At 42.8% G+C, this 21,904-nt stretch overlaps 2 protein-coding genes across 3 annotated transcripts in view; both read left to right on the plus strand.

The window, feature by feature from the left end:
* The window catches only part of tut7 (terminal uridylyl transferase 7), a 156,839-nt gene extending 151,781 nt beyond the window's left edge, over positions 1-5,058 (plus strand). The window contains exon 29 of the mRNA XM_084319881.1: positions 3,943-5,058. Coding sequence (XP_084176007.1) covers positions 3,943-3,951 — 9 coding nt within the window. The 3' untranslated portion in view covers positions 3,952-5,058. The remainder of the gene's footprint in view (positions 1-3,942) is intronic.
* A 7,736-nt stretch (positions 5,059-12,794) lies between these two features.
* Positions 12,795-21,904, plus strand: part of isca1 (iron-sulfur cluster assembly 1) — a 49,083-nt gene continuing 39,973 nt past the window's right edge. For both annotated transcript variants that reach the window (XM_084333322.1, XM_084333323.1), the window contains exons 1-2: positions 12,795-12,898; positions 20,102-20,155. In XM_084333322.1, coding sequence (XP_084189448.1) covers positions 12,818-12,898; positions 20,102-20,155 — 135 coding nt within the window. In that variant the 5' untranslated portion in view covers positions 12,795-12,817. The remainder of the gene's footprint in view (positions 12,899-20,101; positions 20,156-21,904) is intronic.

A 21,904-nucleotide genomic window follows, 5' to 3' on the forward strand; every position in this document is an offset into this window, starting at 1 on the left:
GTGACCTTTCAAATTGGCCCTATATTTTGTTTTCAGAGCTGTCATGGATGAAAAGCCAGCTTCACACAGAGACTGTATGTGGTGCTGAATGGTATCAACACCTTAACTGCTGCATCATGAGATACTTGGTGGGCCATGAGATGAGATACTTGGTACTCAGCACCACACTCTGAAACTAGCTCTCTAGGTGGTATCAGATGAGATTTCAACGAGTTCTGGAGATGTGTCGGGAAGCTTTGTCTCAATGTTGTCTGTAAAGGTTTTTTTTATCCAGAGTAACTTGGTGATCCTTTTCTGTGTTTTATTAAATAATGATTTTCAGATTTTGATAAATGGTATTTTCATGGAGAACAGTGCAGCTGCAACAGATGGCACTTTAGTGATAATTTTCTGTAATCTAATTATTATTATTATTTTTTTTTATAAATAAATCTCAAGGCCCCCCCTGTCATGCCTCTGCGCCCCCCACTTTGAGAAACACTGCTTTAACCATTTGGTTGCCGGAAACGTAGATCTACGTTTTTCTCACAGTATTTCTTTTATTCACTATTGCCATTCATAATTCAGCGGGGCACCTTCAGGGCTGTACACTGCGACGAGATGGTCGCGAATTGCCCCTTTAATTGGCCGTTGCGATTGGTAAATATTATCTGGGGGCAGGCTTGCGAGTAGTGCTTTCAAGCCTTGCATTCGCATTTCCCTCCTAAATTATCCAAGGCGCGTGATGATGCGATGCCGTCACTCACGCGAGCTGAGCAGTGAGCACTCAGCAGGTATGATCAGCGGGAACAATCGACTGAGCACTCACTCTGATAGACTGGCTGACCTCCTATAGTGAGCCGAACTGAACTGAACTCAGACACACGGAGAGAGCTGCGGCGTCTGCTGCTCCTCCCGCACCCGTGGCTGTTGTAAACACTAGTCTCTAGTGGGACACTGGAACCTCGGTGAGCCTGCCAGCCGGCTAGCTACTGATATCAACAAATGCTAGTAGTGCATGATAGCTCGCGTTAGCTTACTGTTCAAAACGAAAGGTCCCATTAAACTAAATAGTTCAGATAGCTCCTGATATCAATGTCTTATAACACTGAGTCGATGCGTATTCGAGCTGAGAGCACGCTGAATATAGTCAATAGGGTCCAGCTGCAGCGCCGGAGAATCCTGGCCGTAGCTGGAGGCTACAGTATAGGGTCCAGCTGCAACTCCGGAGAATCCTGGCCGTAGCTGGAGGCTACTCGAGTACACACAGACAGTGGAGCTGGTTGCATATAGCGAGCATTTTGACTTGTTGCGTGGTGGCGATGTCTCGCAGATAATACAACTACAAGTATGATTATATAATATATATATTTTATTAAAAAAAAAATTATATAAAATAATTTATTCTTTTTTTTTAATCAAAAACAATCGATATAAATAATGGTAAATTGTTATTTAAAAATGTGCCCCTAAAAAAATATTTTTTGCCCCTAAATTTCTCATTTAGGGTCAAGTGTGCCCCTAGTGAAAAAGCTTAGCGTACAGCCCTGACCTTGTGCATACTGTTCTGAGTGTGTCTGAGCTGGCAGACGGTCTACCGCCGTCTAACGCCTTCGGCCATTATTGCACCCCGTTAGAAACGGGTTAGTTTATTTTCTCTACAGAGCTGCGGCGTGGGGGCAGGTCCTAAACACTCCGGCAAAACACACGCTTGTAGGGATGGTTTGGACTACTGACCCCGCCCGCCCGTTGAAGTGCAATGCCCAACAACGTCGGAGACAGGATCGCTGTGGATAACTGGAATGGCGATCAGATAATTGGATTCTTTTTTTGGCAATACATCAGAGACCAGGTAAGGACACTATATATGAAAGCTTGCGTTGATCTGATATTTATTTCTACCGCGATTGAAGCTATCTGTGTTTTATGTGTATGGCTGTTTGCCGTTGGGTTGCAGGGAGGGGGGGGGGGTCTAAACCACATTGCATGCTTGCACGAGGAAGGATAATAATGATGATCTAGCGTTGATTTCAGGAAGATCCGATAATCAGACGAAAAATGACACGTGTTTATTGAATTACACAAACGCTGTTTTCACGTCTTTTCCCTGGAATTACTCAGAAGCAACCAAACTATATTCAAAATGGTATAAAACGGAAATGTACGGATGAAAAAAGAATCCGTTTTTTGCACGTTGACCAGAAGCAACTCACTGAGACTCGACGGCGTTATTAGACCCATAGCTAATACTATAAAATCTAGGTTTAGCTCTACAAACTACAACTACGTTTACATGGGGTTAATGGACGGCAAGGAAGGGGTCACTTCCTGGAAGGGGCGTGGCACTCAATGTGTTAAGGCACTGAGGTTTCCCTCATTTACAGCAACAACAAGCTTACAAAACAAAGACGCCGTTTATCAGCAAATTCATACATATAGGCACAACGAATAAGAATAAAAATAGCCAGGTATTGCATTGTAGGTTGACAGTTTGAGAAACAGGGGAGGAAATTAGGCCACTTTACTCGCCAAATGCGAGTATTTTTTAGGTTTGGCGAGTGATTCATGAAGACCACTCGCCAGTCTGGCGACTAGTAAACAAAACAAAAAAAAACATTCTGCAATCACGGTCACTGGCAAACGGTGCACGTCTCCTGAGTGCTCGCTTTAGTTGACAGTGCCACAAGAGCACTGCACAAGACCCGCGGACATATAGAATGTTTAATAAAAGTTCCTGCAGTACTGGCCAACCCACGGCGGACATATATAATGTTGAATAAAAGTCCCGCGGTACTAGCCATCAGTCAAGGGAGCACTCGCAAACGGATAACGTTAAACACAGCAGAAGATGGAAAACAGACAGACTGACCAACGGGGAACTACATCCAACCCTAGTACAACCCTTGAGTATAAGGCAAGGACACATTTAAATCACAGAGGTGTATGTTAGTCTATTTGAACAGTATACAGTAGTTAGCTTCTAGTTAGCGTTTTAGCTATATAGCTGCTTGCTAGCTAACGTTAGCCCTGTGTGTGTGTGTGCTCAAAGCAGCCAGCCCCATGTTAGCTAGGTGTATTTGTTATGACTATAATGTTTCCAAAAACGCACCGGACTACGACGTAAGGTTACATGTTTTATTGCATGCTCAACCAGTGCACAACAACACACCAACCGAACTGACGATACCACAACACTGACTGTATTTCACAGCCCTGTCGTCCAGCCCACCGTGCCGTCTTAAAGGCACAGTGAACACCGTTGTGATGCCTACCCAGATGCATACACAACATTGACGCGGCTTGACAACCGAGGTTCAAAGTTAACTTGATTGATTGATTGAAAACTTTATTAACAGATTGCAGAATGGGTACAATACAGTACGGCTCAATTCTCAATACACACAATTGTTAAGGGGATGCAGACCAGAGAAAGACTTTAGTCTGGTTTACATCAGGGTCCCCCATTTTCAATTCATCATAACATATGACATACACGACATACAGATAGACAGTACTGCTACATCTATACATTTCACATCTATCTATACAACATACTAAAGGTTTTTTCTTTCACTGCCCAACCCAGTCCAACCCAGCATCTTTCACTGCCCAGTTCAGCCCAACCCAGTCCAGAATAGATCCCTCTTTCATGTTAATATGTTTTATGCTAATATTGTGAAGAGTAGAGACACTGTTATTAATGTTTTATGTTAATAAATATTTTAAAGAGTAGAGACACGGTGTGATTATTACTAAAGATTGAAAATCAATTTAGACGAAGACATACAAAGAAGTAATTATCACAATTAGCGATTTTTTTTGGCTGGTAAAAAATCTGTTTGGCTGGTAAAAAAAATCAGCTACTCGCCAGTTGGCTGGTAAGCCAAAAAGTTAGTTTCCTCCCCTGTTGAGAAAGTATTCTGGTTTCCTAAATGTAATGGGTTTGCTGTGTGTGTCTCCCAGGCAGCCTAGTCAGGCACCACGTGGGTCGTTCTGGCTCCAGGAAGAGCCCGGTGGACTAAGCGGAACCTGTTCCGGGGTGTGGGGGGGCGGTGGTCGACCATTCCCCCGTCTTGTCAATCCCTGAAAGCTAAGAGTTGTGAACGGGACGCCAGCTGGAGCCCGCAGCAGCCGGGACACCAGTCACTCAACTTGAAGCCAACAACAAAAGGCCTTTTTATGTTTTTAATCTGCTCAACAGAGGAGCCCTTTTTTAAAAGCTTTTATTTGAATTAACAAGAGCAAGCCATGATACATGACCTCATGTGTTCTGTTCACCTACCTGGCCTGAGCGCCAGGCTTCTCTTTTATGTTTTTTAGTTTTTATTGCATTACTTTTACATGAAGAGCTTGATTTGTTCTGTGCACTGATGTCCATCAGTCTCCCCCCCCCCCCCCCCCCATCAGTCCCCCCGCCCCCCCATCAGTGTCAGTCCCACCCCCCCCATCAGTCCCCCCGCCCCCCATCAGTGTCAGTCCCCCCCGCCCCCCTTCTCCTGCCATGAAAGCATCTCCAGCCGTGTGTGTGTGTGTCTCTGTGTGTGTGTGTGTGTGTGTGTGTGTCTCTGTGTGTGTGTGTGTGTGTGTGTGTGTGTGTGCGCGCGCCCGCCCGCCCATGTGTGATAGGGGTAAAATTGAATCAAACTTGAGATTCGATTCTGATTATTTAGCCAATGCATCGTCTAGTATTACAATTTTATATCATCGTTGGGTTCAATATGATTCATTTAAAAAACATTAAAAAGAAAAATACAAATGTGAGGGCACTGAAGTCAGCGTTTGTGTATATGCAATTAAAACCTTACACCAGAGTATTAGTTAACAGCATTATTTTTATATGTAGATATATGAATCTAAGAAACCCACAATTTTATTTAGATTTTAATTTGATTCATTTTAATACTTTTTTTTTTCTTCACACTTGGATTTTACAGTGCATTGACGAATTGTTACACCCTGTATGTGTTTTGTGTGTGTGGTGGGGGGTTATGTGTTCTCGCTCTGTTAATTTTTTATTCAGGGTTGTATTTTTTATTTTTTTTGTCAATCTAGCCCCAAAACAAGTAAATTATTTCGATACGTTTGTGTTTCTTTGTGTATCCAAAGGTAACAGTGGATGTCCACATTAATCTGCCCCTGAAACACTGTGAGCATGTGTGTACCTGTGGCCACACTGTTGTCATTAAGACTGACTGTGTACACAGCTGGGACTCCCGGCTTCAGTTCCATCCTTACACACCGACACTGAATGACAAGGTTAGAAACATTAAAAAAAAATTAAAAATAAAATGAAACATTGTGACAAAGTACACTTCATAGATTTGGAAAACGAAAGCTTTTTGCACACATCGTTTCCTCTAGGGATGGGCGCCAGCGATGAGTACGTTTTAAATACCTAGTCCCCTGGTGAAATGCCAACCAGAACATGCATATATGCCTTTTTGTTTTGTCTGAAACTGAGCAGAAAAAAAAAAAACGTGTTTCACACTTTATTGAATTTGCGCGTTTGCACCCGTTGTTATGCTCTACCTTTTCTGTCGAGAGGATGTCAGCTTCTTTTTGGGCTGCAGTATAGTGACGCCGCTACAGCTCTGTGCCATGCGGGCTAATCTTCATAGTTTTCTTTTTTTATGCATTTGAATACTCCCCAACAAATCAATAACTCAACATGCCCATCCCTAGTCGGCTCATTGCAGAACAAGATGATGGAGAGAGAGAGCCATTTGCCAGATGCTTTTTGTGGCCACCACAGTGCTTCACATCAGTAGCTGAGCCTCCATGCAGTGGACTGTTTTTGCTGCTAGTAGTCTGTCTGAATGACCTGCTCATCCATTAAACGTATAAAAAAGGAAAATAATGTTTTTTCCCCTTCTTCTCCCCTTCATTGCCTTATTGAGTAACAGGCTTTACTTCCTACGTTGATCATGGTTTTGAATTGCACAAAAAAAAATGGAAAGGTATAGAGTATTATTAATCCGACCCCAAACACATGCCATAAGTAAGGGATAATGTATAGCTACGAGGTCATTGTCGCAAAATAATTGACCGACACGGAGTTTAGAACACCGAGGCGCAGCCGAGGTGTTTTAAACGTCAGTGAATCCCTTACTTATGGCATGGCTAACTTACTAACAATATACCTAATTCATCGACAAGACGAGATCAAATGCAGACGCAGTTGTTCTGTGGCTCTGTCAGCCCAAATAAAGTTATTATTATCGGCAGCCGGCAGGTCTGTGGTCTGATTGCATGACTGAGTGCAGCTGTGCATATGCTGAGCAGCACTGATACAGTGTGTGTAGTGGACTTGATTGGTCCAGCTGCGCACATCGGTCATTATTGTTCGGCAGAGGTCCGTTATCGAGTAATATCGGACCTCTGACGAGCGCTATTGACCAATCACAAGCGAGCATTTCGGCGAATGTGAAAATGCCATGTAATAATACACTTTATGAGACCTAGCAGGTGCATGACTCCTTTTATGTTATACAAAGAAGGCTCGGTGGGCGGCTAGGTGGCGCAGTGGGCAAGGCGCTCGCCACCAACGCAGGATATGCTGGGTTCGAGCCCAGCTCTCTGCGTTGCTACCAGCTGGTCGTTCATACTAATACAATTGGCAGTATTAGGGGGTGGGAAGCTGGTGGGTGGGGATCGGACGTTGTGGACAGCGACTCCTACAGGTCGGTTGGTGCGCCTGCGCAGTAGAATCAGGAAGCGACTAGGGCGGCGTGTCCCTCCCACGCAGACCCTCTCCACTGAGAGATCGCGCTGTGCAGGTGAAAAGATGCGACGGCTGCCTCCACATTGCAGCCGGCTTGTGGGAGGCATGGCCTAACAGTGTTCGAGACAGGGGAGGTTAGAATTGGACAAATACAAAATTGGGGACGGGAGAAAAATAGAAAAATGGGGAGAAAAAGTAGATTAAAAAAAAAAAATGTCAGCACCATGATTACACCAGTGTATGCCTGTGGGGTGCAATGGAGGCGGAGTCCACACCATTCTGACAGTATTTTTTTGTTGTAGCCAGCAGATCCACTGCTAAATTTCAGGTCTGGGTCATTCCTGATTATTGGTGACTTTTCCGTCCTCAGGATATAACTCGTTATATCTTATTTCAAATGAATCCCATGTTTATAATGAAAGGCTTTTATTATAGATTGAGGTCCTCTTTATAACAACACAGAAAAATGCATACATGTACTATATATATATATATATATATAATTTTTGTTTTATGTTAGGCACATACACCACTTTTTACAATAGCCCCAAAGCAAATGTTCAGTTTCAATTAGAAACATTTGCAATATAATTATAAATAAGTTGAAATATGCCTTTATTATTATAGTTCAAGTTAAAATCTATATAAATGGATAAATTAATGTTATTATTTCTATTGAATTTACTGTGTCCCCAAAATTGCATTCCACCCTGTTAATTTGTGTTTTTTTGGCCTTCTGAACAAAAGAGAACTACAATTCCCATGAACCAACATTCAGGAAGTGGAATCACTCATTTGGTGGAAAATTCAAAGAGCTGTTGCTTTTTTGTGTGCAAGTTTTATGGTGTTAGTCTGTATGTCCTCTTAAATGTCCACCCTGTTAGGCAAAATTATGAGGAAAGTAAACCACATTATAATAGAAGCCTATACTTTGCTGGAACGATTCGTTTTGCACGTATACAGAATGTGTGAATGAATGAAAACTTTATTTAACAGATTGCAGAATGGGTACAATACAGTACGGCTCAATACACACAATTGTTAAGGGGATGCAGACCAGAGAAACGCGTTTGTCTTGTTTACAGAACCCACCTCACCCCTGCCCACTTTGACAACCTAGGATGGCTTAGAGTAGACGACAGAGTACAGCAACTTGCAATGGGCCTGGTCTACAAGTTACACTATACGACCGGGGTGCCCATGTACATGTCAAAATACTTCCCAAAGGTCAGTGAATACCACAACCACTACACCAGAGGAAGCTCAACAAATCGTGTTAAACCCAGAGGAGGGGGTGGGTGGGTGGGAGAGAAATATACATATGGTGGGGAGAGAATATATACATACGGTTGGGAGGAGACTGTACATTAGGAGGGGGTGGGTGGGTGGGAGAGAAATATACATACGGTGGGGAGGAGACTGTATTACCTGTCTGTTACCTGAATTTCCCCAAGGGGATCAATAAAGGAATATCTTATCTTATTAGGAGGGGGTGGGGGGGGTTTGGACATTTACGGTGGCCAGTTTCGAATTACAGCCTCCCGTAGGTGCTCTTTAAGAGCGGTTTTGAATAGGGCGGCTAGGTGGTGCAGTGGGCAAGGCGCTCACCTCCAGTGCTGGAGACGCTGGGTTCGATCCCAGCGCTCCACATTGCTTTCAGTTTAGCTGGTCGTCCGTACTAATACACATTGGCAGTATTAGGAGGTGGGAAACTGATGGGTGGGGATCGGACGTTGTGGACAGCGACTCCTACAGGTCGGTTGGTGCGCCTGCGCAGTAGAATCAGGAAGCGACGGGGGCGGCGTCGCTCCAAAGCGCAGACCCCTAACGCTGAAAGATCGCGCTGTGCAGGTGAAAAGATGTGACAGCTGCTACCTCGAGTACCGGAGGGGACTCGTGCAATGTATGGCTTCGTCTACATTACAGCCGGCTTGTGGGAGGCATGAAACAGCGTTCGAGATAGGGGAGGGTTGAATTGGATGATACGAAATTGGGATGGGAGAAAAATAGAAAATGGGAGAAAAAGTGGATAAAAAAAAGAGCGGTTTTGAATGTGGGTAGGGATTCACATTCCTTTACAGCTTTGGGTAGGGCGTTCCACATTGATGTGGCATAATTGCGAAACGTGTTTAGTCCCTTGTTTGAGCCGAATCTGGGTTTAACATGATTTGTTGAGCTTCCTCTGGTGTTGTGGTCGTGGTATTCACTGACCTTTGGGAAGTATTTTGACATGTACATGGGTACCTTAGTCGTATAGTGTATCTTGTAGACCAGGCCCATTCCAAGTTGCTGTACTCTGTCGTCTACTCTAAGCCATCCTAGGTTGTCAAAGTGGGCAGGGGTGAGGTGGGTTGCTGAGGCTGCCTCAATAAGCTGTTATTTCGTTTAGCAATGGAAATACATCAAACCAATAAATAATATAGAGAAGAGAGCATATTCCACTATACAGTAGTTATATCCGCCGCAATCGGTTTAGTTCTTATTTATTTAGTTTGCAGTGTGTGTGTAATGCTCATGCCTCATTGAGTCAGGACTATAAAAGCTAAACTTAATTATACAAATATTGTTGTATTAATTATTATAATTATTTAATTCCACGGATGTCTGTAGTTACAGTATCGGTAATCCCCAATGACTTGTCCCAGAGAAAGATGTTGAAACCATGGGCGCACACCGGTCTGCCTTTTCGAGTTTGTAAATCCTAAAAAGCATTTACAATACGAAGCCGTTCGAGAATGCCGAATAAGTACGTAAATTGAGTTACGAAGGAAGTCCTTGGTAACTTTTACATATGTCCGTTCGAGAATGAGGACCATTGACAACACTCTTTGAGAGGGAGGGACATTCATCTCCAGAAAGCAAAAGCTATAAGATATATACTGGTATACTATGTTGACAGTCAGGTACTGCGTCTGATTGAAGAGCCTCAAGCACTAAACAAAAGGTTGGTGCAATTAGATATAGCAACATGAAGATACGTTGAGGAATCTATCTGGACAGTTTAGACAGAGAGACAGGCAGAGAGATTAATGTAACGAAAACCTTAAATGGATTGAAGTGTATACTTACCTAAAATGTAGAAAAGTATTGCAATCAATTACAGTTATTAAGACAATAGAATGCCTGAAACATAATACAAAGTATCCTATACTTACCCAATTACCTGAAATCTTGTCATACTTACCTGAAACAAAATTGAAGAATGTGAGACAGATAGAAAGGCTGACGGACACAAACAGAGTTAGGTAGAAAGACAGACAGAGACAAACAGAAACACAGATGGACAGAGACAAATTAAGAAAGACAGACAGAGAGAGACATAGACGGAGAGACAGATAGAAAGGCAGACAGATGGAGACAGATAGAAAGGCGGACAGATAGAAGACAGACAGAGACTTAAGGTGTAAGAAAATCTAAGTATTGTTGAATATTTACATTATTAACACTTTGCAATAGCTATGTATTTGTCCCTAACGGGATGCAACTCTCACGGTCGATGGCTGAACAATCCACCCATAATTATTATTATTTAAGTGCTTGAGCTCTACCAATACAATTACCTGAAGGTTAAACATGTTATTTACCTGATAATTCTAAAAACGCAAAAAAAAACATGATTACATCAGAGACGAGGTAAGAACACTATATATAAAACCTTGCGTTGATCTGATATTTCTTTCTACCGCGATCGACGCTGTCTCTGTGTGTGTGGCTGTGTGCTGTTGGGTGCAGGAGGTGGCGGGGGAGCCCTGCGGTCCAGGGCTCTTTTCATTCTTGCATGAGGAAAGATAATAATGATGATCTAGCGTTGATTTCACGAAGATTCGATAATCAGGCGAAAAATGGCGTGTTTAGTGTATTCCACTAAAGGGCTATTATTATCGTGTCTTTCCCTGGAATTACTCAGAAGCACCCAAACTATATTCATATTCAAAACGGTATAAAACGGATTGATTGATTGATTGATTGAAAAGTTTATTAACAGATTGCAGAATGGGTACAGTACAGTACAGCTCAATACATACAATTGTTAAGGGGATGCAGACCAGAGAAAGACTTTCGTCTTGTTTACATCAGGGTCCCCCATTTTCAATTCATCATAACATATATGACATACATGACATACAGATAGACAGTACTGCTACATCTATACATTTATGACATATCAGATTTGCAAATACAGTACTGTTTGTGATACAAAAGTGTCCAGAAAAGGAGTGTATATACATTTGGCGTAGAAACTGTACATTGGAGGAGGTTGGATGGGTGGGGTGGGGTTGGGTGAGGGCTGTACATTGGGGGGGGGGGGGGGGGGGGGTTGGGTAGGGGGGACACACATTTTACACTGTACATTGGAATACTGACAAAGCCTTACTTGGTCATTTACTGTAGAACTAGGTTAGGACATTTGTAGGGGCCAGTTTCGAATTGCAGTCTCACGTAGGTGTTTTTTGAGAGTGTTTTTGAAAGTGGGTAGTGATTCACATTCCTTTACAGCTTTAGGTAGGGCGTTCCACATTGATGTGGCATAATTGCGAAACGTGTTTAGTCCCTTGTTTGAGCCGAATCTGGGTTTTACATGATTTGTGGAGCTCCCTCTGGTGTTGTGATCGTGGTATTCACTGACCTTTGGGAAGTATTTTGACATGTACATGGGTACCTTGGTCGCGTAGTGTATCTTGTAGACCAGGCCCATTGCAAGTTGCTGTACTCTGTCGTCTACTCTAAGCCATCCTAGGTTGTCAAAGTGGGCAGGGGTGAGGTGGGTTCTGGGAGTCAGGTCAAGTAGTAGTCTGACTAGCTTGTTTTGAGATGTTTGTAATTTGTTTTTTAGTGCCTTTGAGGTGCTTTGGTACCATGAGGTGCAAGCATAGTCGTAGTAGCCTTGAATGAGTGCTCCTGCTAGAGTCTTCAGGGTATTCTTGTTTACCAGAGAGGAGATCCGGTACAAGAATCGCGTTCGTTGGTTGACTTTTTTTATTACATTGGATGCCATTTTGTCACAGGAAAGATTAGCCTCTAGGATGGAACCCAGGTAGGTAATTTCATCTTTCCTTGTGATAATATTGTCACCCACTGTAACCGAGAAGCCGTCGGTCTTGCTGAGTTTGTTATTTGAACCGAAGAGAATGGACTCTGTTTTGCCCATGTGTAATGATAGTTTGTTGTCGGCGAGCCATATGCAGATTTTGCCTAGTTCCGGAAATGTACCGATGAAAAAACAATCTGTTTCGTGGATGTTGACTGGAAGCAACTCACTGACAACCGACGGGTGTATTAGACCCATAGATATAATTATGATATATTTTAAGCACTCGCAAGTGAACAAAGCGCCCCATTGACTTACAGCGCTGGCGTAATAGCGCCCTCTGGCGCCCGACCCGTGGCGCAGAATGAGTTAATGTCATGAAATGAAAATGGGGGACCCTGATGTAAACAAGACAAAAGTATTTCTCTTCTGCACCCCCTTAACAATTGTGTGTATTGAGCCGTACTGTATTGTACCCATTCTGCAATCTGTTAATAAAGTTTTCAATCAATCAATCAATTATAATTGTGAACAGTACTGTCCATGCTCATGGCAAACATTTGTCAACTACGGCGTTCTCCATCTAGGCCGACATTGTTTTGTCAGCTGACAGTGCCGTTTGCTGCCGCTTCGCTTTTTTTTTTTTTTTTTTTTTTTTTTAAGCATTTTTACAGATTTATTGGTCACGCAGGACCGACAGAGGAGAGGGTCGAACGGGAGGAGAGGTGGGGAAGACATGCGACAAATAACGACGGGTTGTCGCATAGATATATCTATGGGTTGTCGCATGTCTTCCCCACCGCCTCGCCGCGTAGGTGCGCGAGGCACTACCTGCGCCCTCCGCCGCTTCGCTTGTTGACGGATACACTAAGCAGTTTTCCCCTTGCCGTTATGTAAACAGAAATTGAGTGTACGTCTTTCCGTTCTTTATTCATCTGCGAGTTTATCGGTTTAACCGCCCATCAGTCTGATTCTCGCCCAATTGGAATAGCGATTGTTCACGGAGTGGGTGGGGCGTCTTTCATGCATCTGCGCAGTTGGATGTTATGATATTGCATTAGCCTGTTGCTAATGTTGAGTTTTTAAACATGTCTGCCTCCATGGTGCGAGCGACCGTCCGGGCGGTCAGTAAAAGAAGACTATTGCCAATAAGAGCAGCATTAACACTGGTAGGTGGCTATTATATCTATGTATTCCGCTACATAATATCCCATTTCACTACTAATGTATCCTCTGTTGGTCAAAAAGGCAACGTTTTTGTACCCGTTATGTAAGTAGAAGCGTTGCTAACGCGTTAGCTAACGTTTCCTTGGGATACCAAGTTGAAGTTAGCAGCTTGGTGGTTCCAGTTTCCATGTAGACCAGGGGTATTTGTAGCTTTTAATGGCACACTACTTGGTGGTTAGACGTGTGACAACTAACGTTAGCTAATTAACGTCGGTGAAGTTCGCTGTCTCCACCCCTGCTAGCAGCCTTTGTACCGGTTCGCTATGACACATTCTGTTTACATATAACGTTAAATATAGATGATTGTGTAACGTTAGGTGAGTTGTCGAGAGCTGTAGTCTTGACGAGAAGGCACATAGCATTCACGACATTATATAGACTATAGAGCATGGTGTGTTGACTTGTGGTGTTGTTGGACGATAGATAAGGTATGGGTCTCTGCTGTTATGGATTGATAAAGGTCCCATACGTTAGGGTCGTATAATAATCGCCATTCAAATGTACACATTTAGTACAACGTCACATTATTATGTCGAGACGAGAATTCCATGTTTTCTTACGTACGCCGTGAGGGTATTCAGTTTGTGGAACCGTTATGTATATATATATATGTTATGTTATACTTAACCTCTGGGATGTTTCACTTCTATAACTTGTCAAAAATCTGCAGTCTATTTTAAGTCTACAAGTAAGCTAGTGACCACTGCTGTCGCCCCTCTTGTCCACTGTCAACACCGCCATTCCTCCCAGCTGTCAGCCTCCTCATTTACTGGGGAGTCGGACCTAGTCTAAATATCCCCCTTATGAAGTATAGGCTAAACGGACTATGGGACAGATTTCAACAGAAAATTCTTAGTCAAAGGTATGTGTTTGTTTTGGCATTTTACCTCTACACACACAGATTTATGACCGTTTGAAAAATGAATGCAGGTAAGTTTGTGTGGTGCATGGAATGTTTGTGGAGTGGTTACCTGTACTGGGATTACATGCTGCTGTCTTGTTTGAAGAAAGATTCTAAGAAGATAGTTTGTCAAATAGTGACATTTACATTTAGTCATTTAGCTGACTCTTTTATCCAAAGCAACTTACAAGTTCTGTACGACAAGTCATCAGGAAGGGTACAACTCTTATCAGCTGAGTAACAATGTTTATCAAAGTGTTTCATGTTACAGTGTAGGTTAGTTTATTAGGACAAGTGCATGACAGTAAGGTTAGTTAGGGTTAGGTCTTAAAAAAACAGATAATGGTTGAAGAAGTGCGTCTTTAGTCGACAGCGAAATATTGGACGGGTTTCGGTTGTCCTAACTGGGGTGGGTAGTTCATTCCACCATTGTGGGGCAAGGACTGAGAATAGGCGACTTCTCTTTGATGACCCTCCCGGAGCTTGGATAGGAGTAGGTCTGAGGCGGCCAGAAGATGCAGAGCGCAGGGGTCTTGAGGGTGTGTAGTTAGAGACCATTGACCGGAGTGAAAGATAGGTCCTCTACCAATCATTTGAAAATGTCAATATAAGCTCACAAAAAAATTATATTACATAGAAATAATAGCAATTTAGTTTGTTTATACTTAAAGGGATAGTTCAGATTTTTTTTTACACTAAGTGGTATTAAACACTTAAGTTGCTAGTAGAATACGATGCATAGCCATTAGCTGACTTAGTCCTGTGGTTGGAGTTCTGGCTGTATTCTGGGCATGACTGGCTTTTTCCAATTCACACACAGCCACACCTATTTTTAGGGACAAATGCGAGTGAAATGGTCGCACTGTAGCGACCTGAGAGGCTATGTGTCATTATGACGTCTGGCTCCACCAAACTGGCACCTTCTGCTGCCAATGTTTCTGAGAATAGATTGCTTTGGCGATCAGCCACATTGAGAGAATTAATCAGATAAATGTGTTTTAATGTTGCTTTGAGGTTGAATTCCCCTTTAACCAAACTACCACACACACTGGCCTGTAATGTAGCCTGCTTCTGTGATCCTCACCTTCACCAGACAAGGAATCATAATTGTGATTGTTTTCCTTTTTTATTAGTCAAATAAATAAGGAAACAAAATTTAATTAGTTCAATTTATTGAACAATATGCAATATGATCCCTAACGCAGTCCTACACGTGCAAGTGACCACATAGGCTTAAAAGGCTCAACGTCTGTAATGGCTGATGTACTTCATCTCCTCAAGCTCCCAAATTAGTGCCCAGACGGAGTGCTGTGAAGTGTGGATGTGGACGTCACTCAACTAAACTGCTGCACACAATGCTTTTGTACAAGTGCCTTCCCTAGCGATACTTTAGACATGTTGAGGTAACACAATAGATCGATGGATAGATATTTGTATTTGTCCACGTTTGTGTCTTTGGCTAAGAATTCATCAGAGCAACGGCACGTGGAATGAAAGACTTCTTAAATACTCACTATGAAGTAGGGCTGCACGATTAATCGATTTTTAATCAAAATCGCGATTTGGAATGATGCAATTATCAAATCGAAAAGAAGAAAAAAATCGTTTTAGAAAAAGAATTATTACTTTTTTATTTTTTTTTTTAAACCAGGGAGTCCCATTGAGATACAAGATCGGTTTGGGAGAGGGAGGTAAGGGGGTTTAGATTGTGTGTTGTGAAGTTTAGACTTCAGAGAGGGAGAGTAAAGTACAGAAAAAAAGGTACCGTTGGGTACCGGTATCGATTCCCAGGTAAAAATAAACATTTTCAGGCTCGGTGTCCCGAAAAGACCCACTGCGTAGGTCAGATGCAAGCCGCATTTTACAATAAACCTTTGTGGGGCTGCTTATTTTTTTTAATAATTATAATCGCAAATGTAATCTCAATCGCAATATCTGTCAGAAAAATCGCAATTAGATTATTTCCCAAAATCGTGCAGCCCTACTATGAAGGGGATGCAAAGGATCAGACAATATTTGCTGAGCCTTGTCTCTATTCCGGAGTACATATACTGTACAGTAACTCAGACAATTGTCTGCCCTCATAGCAGCTATGACCTGGTAGCACATGTCTCAAGCGATGTCCTGTTTTTTTTATTTTATTTTTTTTACTTTATTTTTTAGCGTTTATCGCTTTTCTGGTCAAGCATGACCGACAGATACAGGGTGAAACGGGATATAGATCAGGGGAAGACATTCTGGCAAATGACGGCGGGTCCGGGAATCGAACTCGGAGTCCACCAGATCCGTGACGCAGCACGGTTTTCCCCGATGCAGAAATAGCGCCGAGATATGCAGTGAGCTACTGGAGCTCCCCCGTCCTGTCTTTCTTGACATTATTCATTAATTAAATTAATAAATGTTAAATTAATGTGAATATATGCTATGAGTAAACAGTAAACATAAGGTGCAGGTGAAGGTCTGTAACTGGCATCATATAGGTTATAATCCGTGCAAGATTTGGTGGTTAAGAGCAGGGACCGAAACTAGAGCGCCACCCGCCATTTGCGCTCAGTTTTTACGTTTGGCGCCTCCCACTGAGAGGTCTGACCGCCGTGTGGCGGGCAATCAAATAGTCAAATCAAATGTGAAAACCTAAAATCATGATCCAATTCTTTAGCGGAGTTCTCACTCGCTGTCTCAGCACAGACATGCAGCGCACCTGCTGCTGCTGCTGCTGCTGCTGCTGCTGCTGCTGCTGCTGCTGCTGCTGCTGCTGCTGCTGCTGCTGCTACCCCCTCCCCACCTGTTTCTGTATGCCTGCATGTAAACAGAGGCTATTGCCTCTGAGTCACCATGACGTTAGTCTAGTCAGTGTGGGACCTTCGTGAGATAACGTTAGCTACCGTTACAAAATGACCCAGTCAACTATTCACTTAGTTTAATACATGAGGCATTGTGTAACGTTATCCAGCCGGCTAGCTACTGATAGCTCCAGACATCAACAAATCCTCCAGCAATAGTCCAGTGCATAATACCTCCGTTGGCTAGGTAGCTCACTAGTCACTACGAAATGTCGCAGTAAACTAAAATAGTTCACTGAGGCGTTGTCCCAACACCATCCAGCAGTAGCTATAGATGGCTCCTGGTATCAATGTCCTACAACAACAACATGCGTATTCGAGTCCCTGGCTTACATCGCATGAGGGCTGCTGACTAGGGTCCAGGTGCAGCGCAGGAGAATCCTTTCATGCTGAATGTAGGGTTTAGGGTCCAGCTGCAGCACCGGAGAATCCTTGCTGGAGGCCACTCGAGTATACACACAGACAGTGGAGCTGTTTGCAGACAGCGAGGTGGCGATGTCTCGCAGATAACACAATCACAAGTATGATTATATAATATATATATTTTATTTAAAAAAAGAATTTATATAAAATAATAATAAATTTTTTGTATCAAAAAAAAAGTTGGCAGGTAAGAAATATGCTTGGCGGGTAGATTCTTCCCATCTACCCTGCCACTGGCCGGTGAGTCAAAGTTAATTTCGCTCCCTGGTTAAGAGTCTGTCACTTAGTGGTCAGAGAGACAATAGTCATCGTTACAGAGATGCTTTACCAGGAGGTAGGGCTGGGCGATATGGCCTAAATATGATATCACGATATTTTCTGACCTTTCGGCGATACACGATACGCATCACGATGTTTTTCTTTTTTTCCCCAAACAATTCATTATGAGGCTTACCAAGACAGTATTTGAGTTTGCAAGCTAACATTAAAGACAAAATAAAATACCCATGCATTTAGCATTTTTATATTATATATTAGATTTAGATTATTGGATTATTAGATTATATATTGCATATATTTAGCAATGAGATATTATATGATTTAGATATGAAATATGATGAATTGAAAATGGGGGACCCTGATGTAAACAAGACGAAAGTCTTTCTCTGGTCTGCATCCCCTTAATTGTATGTATTGAGCTGTACTGTACCCATTCTGCAATATGTTAATAAAGTTTTAAATCAATCAATCAATAGGATTTTAGCATTTTTATGAAACTACTGTATATTTGTATGTCTCTAAATGTTTTGATGAATTGAAAATGGAGGACCCTTATGTAAAAAAGCCGAAAGTCTTTTTCTGGTCTTCATCCTCCAGTCAGTCCACTGTTGTTGTATTGAGCTGTACTGTATTGTACCCATTCTGCAATCGTTAATAACGTTCATTCATTCAATCATTCAGCCGGCAACAGAATAATTTTGATTGACAGTCGAGTCTGCCAATTACGTCACACCGCTTGTACCCGCCCTGCTGTTCTTAGCACCAATCGGCAAGCAGCGCTATTCTTTTTTTACATTCCTGAATGCCCTCCATTGATTTTAACGAGAGCTCAGCTCAACGACAACAACAACAGCTCACCGCAGCCGACGAGTGATTACTAGCGCACCGCAGCATGACAACGAGGCATAATGATTTTACTGCAACAAATGTTATAATAAAAGCCTTTCCATACATCTGTCTGATTGAAAACTTTATTAACAGACCGCAGAATGGGCACGCACAACTCGGCACGGACTGAGATATGAACAGTAACGCTTGCTATCTATGTCGTCATCGGACGTTGCTATGTTTGGGTAAATACGCTGATGTGTAACTATATAACGTGTAACTATATAATGTTGATGCCACAAAACGAATGCCTTTGTTAATCATAAGTACTAACTTTGATGCAGTAGTGTGTGTGTGGGAGCGGCGTTGTTCAAAAGTTTGAACGGGGTGGACCAGATTGACGCGACACAATCCTCTTGGGCAAAACATCACGATATCCACGATACGTTAAAAAAGTGTATCGTTAATGAACTGTACCCGATATTTATATAATATCGTCATATTGCCCAGCCCTACCAGGAGGGATTCATAAAAGATGTTCTCAAGGTAAAACATGCAAATTCCTAAATGTTAGTGGCACCTGCCTGAAGCCTAGTGAGTCTAATATCTCCCTGCTAGTGGAATGTTGGCTCCATGATGAAATAAAGAACATAAAATATAAACGCTCCAGCCCACGTTCTGCCACGCTCCCGATCGCTCTCCTGCATCAGAAGGGCAAGTCCAGGTCTTGATGAGTAGACGATTAGAACCTTTTTTGTGGAGAGACTGTCTCATAACTGGAAGGTCATAGGTTAGATTCCCAGTAGGGATGCCCCGATCACGTTTTCTGCCACCGATCACCGATCGTCTATGAGCCATATCGGCCGACACCGATCGTTTTTGGTTTTATTAAAAAAAAATGTTTTTTAAATATATACTCTTTTTATATTTTTTTTATAAAATATATATATTATATAATTATACTTGTACTGTAGTTGTATTATCTGCGAGACATCGCCACCACGCAACAAGTCAAAATGCTCGCTATCTGCAAACAGCTCCACTGTCTGTGTGTATACTCTGCTTTGGTCAAATCACATTCAGCATGCCCTCAGCAGGGTATATCTGCGGCTCTGCAGATATACCCTACTCCCTCAGCTAGCCCCTTTCGTCACTGCGATGCAAGCCAGGGTCTCGAATACGCATCGAATCAATGTTATAAGACATTGATATCAGGAGCTATCTGTAGCTAATGCTAGCCGGCTAGATAACGTTAAGACAACACCTCAGTGAACTATTTAGTTTACTTGGTCATTACGTGTAAACAGGGAGCTAACGTGAGCTACCTAACTAACGGAGGTATCATGCACTACTAGACTATTGCTGGAGCATTAGTTGATATCAGGAGCTATCAGTAGCTCGCCAGCTAGATACCGTTAGACAATGCCTCATGTATTAAACTAAAAGTGAATAGTTGACTGGGTCGTTTTGTTTAAACAGTAACGATAGCTAGGTAGCTAACGTTAGCTCACAGAGGTTGCATGCACTAGAGCAGACTATTGCTGGAGCTTGTTGACATGGGTTTGGGAGGGGGAGGAGGAGGGGGAGGAGCAGTGCGCTGCAGCTCTGTGTGTCTGAGAGAGAAGTCAGCAAGTGAGATCTCCGCTAAGAATTGGATCATGTTTTTCTATCGGTTTTCACGATCGGCGAAAATAAAGCATTATTGGAATTCACCAATCTCATATTTATACTGAATATCGGCCGATACCGATCGCTGGCCGATTGATCGGGGCATCCCTAACCTGTCTGTGTCCTTGAGCAAGGCACTTGAACCCCTACAGTACATGCAGGTCACGATTAGTCTCATTCTGTCCCACTGTCTTTCTTTTCAGACCCCAGCAGCTGTCGACAAGATCAGAACACTGCTGCAGGACAAGCCTGAATATGTGAGTTATTTTCTAATCATTTTTTAAAGTCCCTATCAGTGACCAAACGTAAACGGTGAAGACGGAAAACACCCTCATCACAGACAAGCTGGATGTGGCCAAATACTTAAACATTTTCTTCACAAACATAGCCACAACACTGGTTAATAAACTACCCTCCCACTCAGGGCATTTTGGGGTAGAAGAACACATCCTAGCCTACTACAAAAACCCAGGGGTCCGCAAACTTGAAATGGTAACCACAGCTGAGGTACTCAGAAAACTGAGCGCCCTCCAACCTAACAAGGCCACTGGCCATGACAATATCCCATCCAAATTCCACAGAGAGTAGACTCAGCAGCTGCCATCACCCCAGTCATCACACACATAATAAACCTCTCCATAAAACAGGGACACGTCCCCAAAGACTTCAAAATTGCGAGAGTGATCCCCCTGCACAAAAAAGGCAGCAAATAGACCCAGGCAACTACCACCCTGTTTCTATTCTTACCTCCATCTCGAAAGTTATGGAAAAAATAGTCTACGAACAGGTCGAAAAGTACCTTGCGGTAAAAAATAGAATACAAATTCCAATCTGGCTTCAGAACATCCCACTCCACTGACACATGCCTTCTCTATTTGAACGACCACATCAAACAGGAGGTGGACGCGGGCAAATACTGCGGCATGGTCATGCTGGACCTACAAAAGGCATTTGACACTGTCAATCACTCCATTTTGATTGACAAGCTAAAAGCAGGTTTTGATAGTTTATCAGTGAGCTGGATGCAATCCTACCTGGAGGGGAGAGAACAGATGGTGGAGGTAAACGGTACACTACCCCCCCCCCCCCCACCCCCCCCTCCCTGTGAGCTGTGGTGTTCCACAAGGAAGCATTACTACAGGGTTCGTACTGGTGCTGGAAATCCTTGAAAATGCTTGTATTTCAATGTGCTGTTTTCAAGGTTTTAAATGAGCTTGAATTGTGTATAAAGTGCTGGAAAGTTACTGAAATTGTAATTGCACTTTATACTTTAATAATAAATCGCTATCTGACTGAATAGCTTGGTTTTTTTTAGACAAAGAAATAAAACAAGTCGGAGCGATTCGAGCGAGCCTATTTTGCAATCGCCTTTCACGCAAAATGAAATGTGGCTTGGCTCTACCCGTAGTGTTTTTAGCTGTGCCATCTGAGAACAGCGCGCGCGTGTGTGGTCAAAATGTCGGGAGGCTGCCGTTTTAATGAGCTCTGGCTCGAAGATATTAAATATAAGTCATGGTTAAAAAGAGGAGAACATCCTCGAGTAGCTGTCTGCAGAATATGCAGAAAGGACTTGAAGATTTTTACGATGGGGGAGAGTGCACTTTCAAGTCACATGCAAGGTGAGCGAATGGATCATATTATTAACGTCTCGGCCTGGCTCGACACTACAAGTGCTCCACACCGGTCTCCGTAAATGTTCGTTATAAAAATACCACTTCAATAATCGAAATAGTCAAGTAACAGGCAGAATACACTATTGGAATTACAAACTTGTGTTTACCGGACTCTGTTTTCACCGCAGTGTTTTGAAATACTCAGCATGTAGCATAGCTTGGTGCTTCCCAAACCTCTCCTCGAAGCACCCCAGCCGTTCAATGTATTTGTTAAATTCCACCACCAGCACACCTGATTCAACTTAACTAGCCCTTTATTAGTTGAATCGGGTGTGCTGGTGGTGGAATTTAACAAATACATGGAACGGCTGGGGTGCCTCGAGGAGAGGTTTG

Source organism: Notolepis coatsorum (assembly GCF_963971535.1).
Source record: "Notolepis coatsorum genome assembly, chromosome: 1".
In the NCBI taxonomy this organism is placed as follows: Eukaryota; Metazoa; Chordata; class Actinopteri; order Aulopiformes; family Paralepididae; genus Notolepis; species Notolepis coatsorum.